General features: G+C 55.8%; 1 protein-coding gene across 1 annotated transcript; it reads right to left on the bottom strand.

The window, feature by feature from the left end:
• Positions 1–310: 310 nt before the first annotated feature.
• LOC111140448 (olfactory receptor 1361-like) lies at positions 311–1,252 on the bottom strand. The gene has a single exon (XM_022492700.1). It carries the CDS (start codon positions 1,250–1,252, stop codon positions 311–313), a length of 942 nt encoding a protein of 313 aa, XP_022348408.1.
• Between the last annotated feature and the right edge of the window lie 3,264 nt (positions 1,253–4,516).

The following is a 4,516-nucleotide window of genomic DNA, read 5'->3' on the forward strand; positions in this document are numbered from 1 at the left end:
TAACCAAGGTGAGGCTTGTATCCCGGTCTCTCTAGTTTGCCGAGCACTTCCTTTAACCGCGATGTGGTCTTCAGGCTGCAGTGGGAGCATTACAAGGGCAGGGATTTTGTTTGTTCCCTGCTGGACCTTCAGCCCCTAAAACAGTGTCTACAGATAACAGATGTTCAAGAAGTAGTTGTTGGAAGAATGAAGTAATACACAGAGAACCACGGAGAATGATATGAAGGAAACAACTAACCTTGGGACCGTGCAAGAAAATTTCGTACAGATGGGCCCTGGATTTGGGTCGTCAAACATCCCAGTGCTATGGTCACTGAAGAAAAACTGGCTTCCTATTGATGAGCGCCCCCAAGGCCCCCTTCATGTCACTGTTGCGTAGACTGTAGATGAAGGGGTTCAGCATGGGAGTGACCACAGTGTACATCACCGCAGCGGCTGTGTCCTTCTGGGCCGTGTGGGAGGACGTGGGGCTGAAATAAACCCCAATGAGTGTCCCGTAGAACAGGGACACCACAGACAGATGAGAGCCACAGGTGGAGAAAGCCTTCTGCTTGCCTCTCGTGGAGGGGATCCTCAACACCGTGGCAAAGATGCATGTGTAGGAGACCAAGATGCCCACAAAAGGAGTGATAATGGGTAGGGCGCCCACGGTGTACACCATCACATTATTGAGAAAGGTGTCAGAGCAGGCCAGCTTCAGCAGAGGGCTGAGGTCACAAAAGAAATGGGGCACCCGGTTGTGGGTGCAGAATGAGAGGCGAGTCAGTAACACTGTGTGGGTCAGAGCATTGCCGAAGGCTGCAGTCCAGGACGCAGCCACCAGGAGGCCACAGAGCTGTGGTGTTACAGACCTGGCATAGTGGAGAGGGTGACAGATGGCCACATAGCGGTCATAGGCCATGGCGGTCAGCAGGAAGCTATCGATGCCAGCAAACCAGATGAAGAAGAACATCTGGGTCAGGCAGCCTGCATAAGGGATCCCTTTGTGCCCTGACACGTGGTTGGCCAGCATCTTGGGGATGGTGGTGGAGGTGAAGCAGATGTCCACAAAGGCCAAGTTAGCCAGGAAGACGTACATGGGGGTGTGGAGTCGGGGGTCAGTGGCGATAGCCAGGATGATGAGCAGGTTCCCCAGTCCCGTGACCAGGTACATAGTCAGGAAGAGTATGAACAGCAGCTGCTGTTGCTCGGGGTTCTCTGAGAGCCCCAGGAGCAGGAACTCAGAGACAGAGGTGACATTTGCCCCTTGCATGGCCATCCTGGATCTATCAGAAAGGAAACCTGAGAGTTGTCCAGGGTCCTGATCGCGGCCAACCCTTCCACTTCACCCTGATCTCATCCCCTCTCCTTAGTTCAGACGTTCGTGGATTCTTCCCACTCTTTCCTGCAACAGGACCCCCATCCACCCACCTGTTTGCTGCATCCTTTCCATCAGTGACACACCATTCATTCCCCACAACCCACCGGCAGGATCGGTGGACAGCAGCCAAGCGTGCAGACCATTTCTCACCCTCGACCCCTACACCTGTTGCACTTGCTAGTGGAGTCGTGGACCTCCGACGGAGCATCTTCAGTCTGGCATTCCCCAAGCTGCGGACGAGAATTCTGAGATGATGGCAAACACAGGGACCCCTCCTAACCCTGCAATTCCACCACAGAGGAATTCTCTAGAAGGTGCGTGGTGAGACTTGTTCAGGGAGGTTTGGAACGAGTAGTTCTCATCCATAGTAGGGGTGCATACATCCATTGAGACATTCTTACTCGGTGGACATTTCTATAGTCACAGGAATGGAGGAATCGTGGAACTGCTCTCACTGGCCAGAAGAAATCTCGAAAGCAGGGACAGAAGAAAACCACAGAAGGATGTGGGTAGAATCACGTTGCTCATGTGAAGTTTAAAGACAGGCCACAAAATTCTGTGGATCGCTGGTGGATAAATCCCAGAGAGTAAAGGTGCAAACGTGCATGGGAGTGACCCACGCTAGTTGTAGGATGTCCTTATCTCAGGACCAGGGAGAGGGAGGGAGGGAGGAAGGGGTGTGATACAGGCATATGGGAGTAGGGGAATGGAGGGGGAATGTACAGAGATGTTTTACTTCTTAATCTGAATGATGAATACAAGCCATACTCCAGCCTGAAGTATGATCTATGCTTTTTAAAAGATATTATTTACTTATTTGAGAGAGTGTGCAAAGGGAGAGAGATCCTGAGTGCGGGAGGGGCAGAAGCAGGTCTGCACTGAGCAGGGAGCCCAACACGGGGCTCAATTCCAGGACCCGAGATCATGACCTGAGCTGAAGCAGATGCTTAACCGACTGAGCCACCCAGATAACCCAATATATGTTCTTTGGAGCACCTGCAATAGCGCACACACACGCGCGCACGCGCACGTACGCGTGACACAGGTGCACGCGCGCGCACACACGCACACACGCACACACAGCCCCGCATACCCTGAAGGAACTCAGAGGAGGCCGAGGCCCGGGTGGGTGGGTAAGTGAATGGTGGATTCCACCTCATTCTCTGCCAAGGTCACTGTGTCCCCTGGGGTCCCACCCCAAGGTTCCAGGCACCCCACCTTTGCTGAACTTACCCTGGGTCCCACAGAACCCGTGTCTAGCCCAGCTCAGCGTCTACCCCAATCCAGTTCTTCCTCTGTGCCCAGGCTGAGTGCTGGCCCCACTGACCACCCGGGAACCTGGGCCAGAGATGCCGGCGGCGGCAGCCTGGTCTCCTTCCGCCCCCTCATGAATCCTGATGCTTCTACATGACCTTCCTCTTCTTCCTCTCCTCCCAGTGCCCCACTGAGTTCTCGTCTTGTCACGCTTCACCTTCAACACTGCCCCTTCTCTGGGCTCTTTGGGGACAGGCTTCTCCTTCTGGCTGAGCCTCCATAATGGCCACCGCCACGCTGAAATGACCTCTCCCTTGCTGAGAAGCCTGCGCTGGCTCCGCGTGGCCCCGCTGCTAACAGTGAACGTTTCTTCCACGCCTCCGGTGCACCTGACACCACCGCAAGGAGTTTGACTTTGTCTTACTTAACCTGACCTACTAAAGCCTTATTTAACAAGGCTTTGTCTTACTTAACCCTCTAAGAGGGCGCTCGGACCTCCCTTTCCAGGATGAAGAAGCTTGGGGAGGTCAACCAACTACCCACCTCCCAGTCTCTCTTGTTCCAAAGCTCCTCAGTCTCTCCACTGAGGACCCAGAGCTCAACCCTCTGAGCTCGCTGGACACTTCCCGTTTTGTCTTGTTTCCATTGTACAGACAGGTGACTTGAGCCCAGAGAGGCCGAGTCACTTCCCGGAGGTCACCCAGCAAGCCTGGCTGGAGACTCCACAGCCCCCGCCTGCCGTTGACTTGCCCTGTCTGCCTCCGTCCCCCACACTCACCTGTGGAAGGTGTCCCGTCCGCTGCCAGGACGCCTGGTCAAAGGCGAGCCAGCTTCTGCTGAGAGAGCGCTGTGGGCCACCTGTGATGTAGAGGCAAGTCTCTGGCCTCACAGGAGGGAGCTGGAGGACCTGACGGAGCCAAATGTAGCCCTCCATCCCACTCCTCGGGCCCAGTCCCTCGTGTCTTGTTAGGCACCTGCTAATTGCTCACCCCACACTCTGTCCCTGCTGGCTTGCCTCTTTGGGGAGGAGGGAGACCACAGCTTGCCCTGGGTTCTTCCCTCCACTGCTGAGCTGGTGGGGGAGGGCACGGGCTCTGGGCCTCTTCGGGGGAACCTTTCCCGGGGGGTGGCTCGTGCCCAGCAGATTCCCACAGCTCTGCTGGACCTGCCTCACCGCTGGGCCAGGTCCGTGGCTTCCCACCGCCGGGAGCCATGGCCTACTGACCTTTATTTCTTCATTAAGGTGAAATTCACGCAACCCAGGATTAACTGTCTGGAAGTGAACGCTCCCGTGGCATGCGGCACAGTCGTGATTTTGTGCAACCGCCACCTCTGTCTAGTTCCAGGACATTTGCATCCCCCCATCCAGACGGACACCGCGTCCCCCTGAGCAGTCACTCCCCAGCCCCCTCCGCAGCCCCCGGCAACCACCAGGCTGCTTTCTGGCTCTGTGGGTTACTCATTCTGGACATTTCACAGACCCGGGATCCTACGCTGTGGGGCCTTTTGTGCCCGGCTTCTCCCTCAGCACGGTATTTTCACCGCGCACCCTCGGTATAGCCTGAGTGAGAGCTTCCTTCCTTCCTATGGCCGAGTCGTACTCCGCTAACAGACAGTCCGCGCATGTTAAGGGAGTGCCATTCCATTGCAAGAACGAACCACGCTTTGTGTATCCAGTCACCATGGACGTTCGGGGGCTTGCGACCTCTGGGCTGTTGTGAAGAGTGCTGCCGTGAACGTCTGTGCACTGGCATCTCCTCGCTCCCTGTTGTTACTTCTGTGGGGAATGTCCCGACGCGCAGAACGGCTGAGCCATCTAGCGGGTCTAGGTTTAACCTTCTGAGGAACTGCCAAACTGTTTTCCACAGAGGATCCCCCATTTTGTGCCCCCCCCACCCGGAA

Source organism: Enhydra lutris, unplaced genomic scaffold (assembly GCF_002288905.1).
Source record: "Enhydra lutris kenyoni isolate GAN:26980312 unplaced genomic scaffold, ASM228890v2 scaffoldscaffold1361, whole genome shotgun sequence".
NCBI classification, from domain to species: Eukaryota; Metazoa; Chordata; class Mammalia; order Carnivora; family Mustelidae; genus Enhydra; species Enhydra lutris.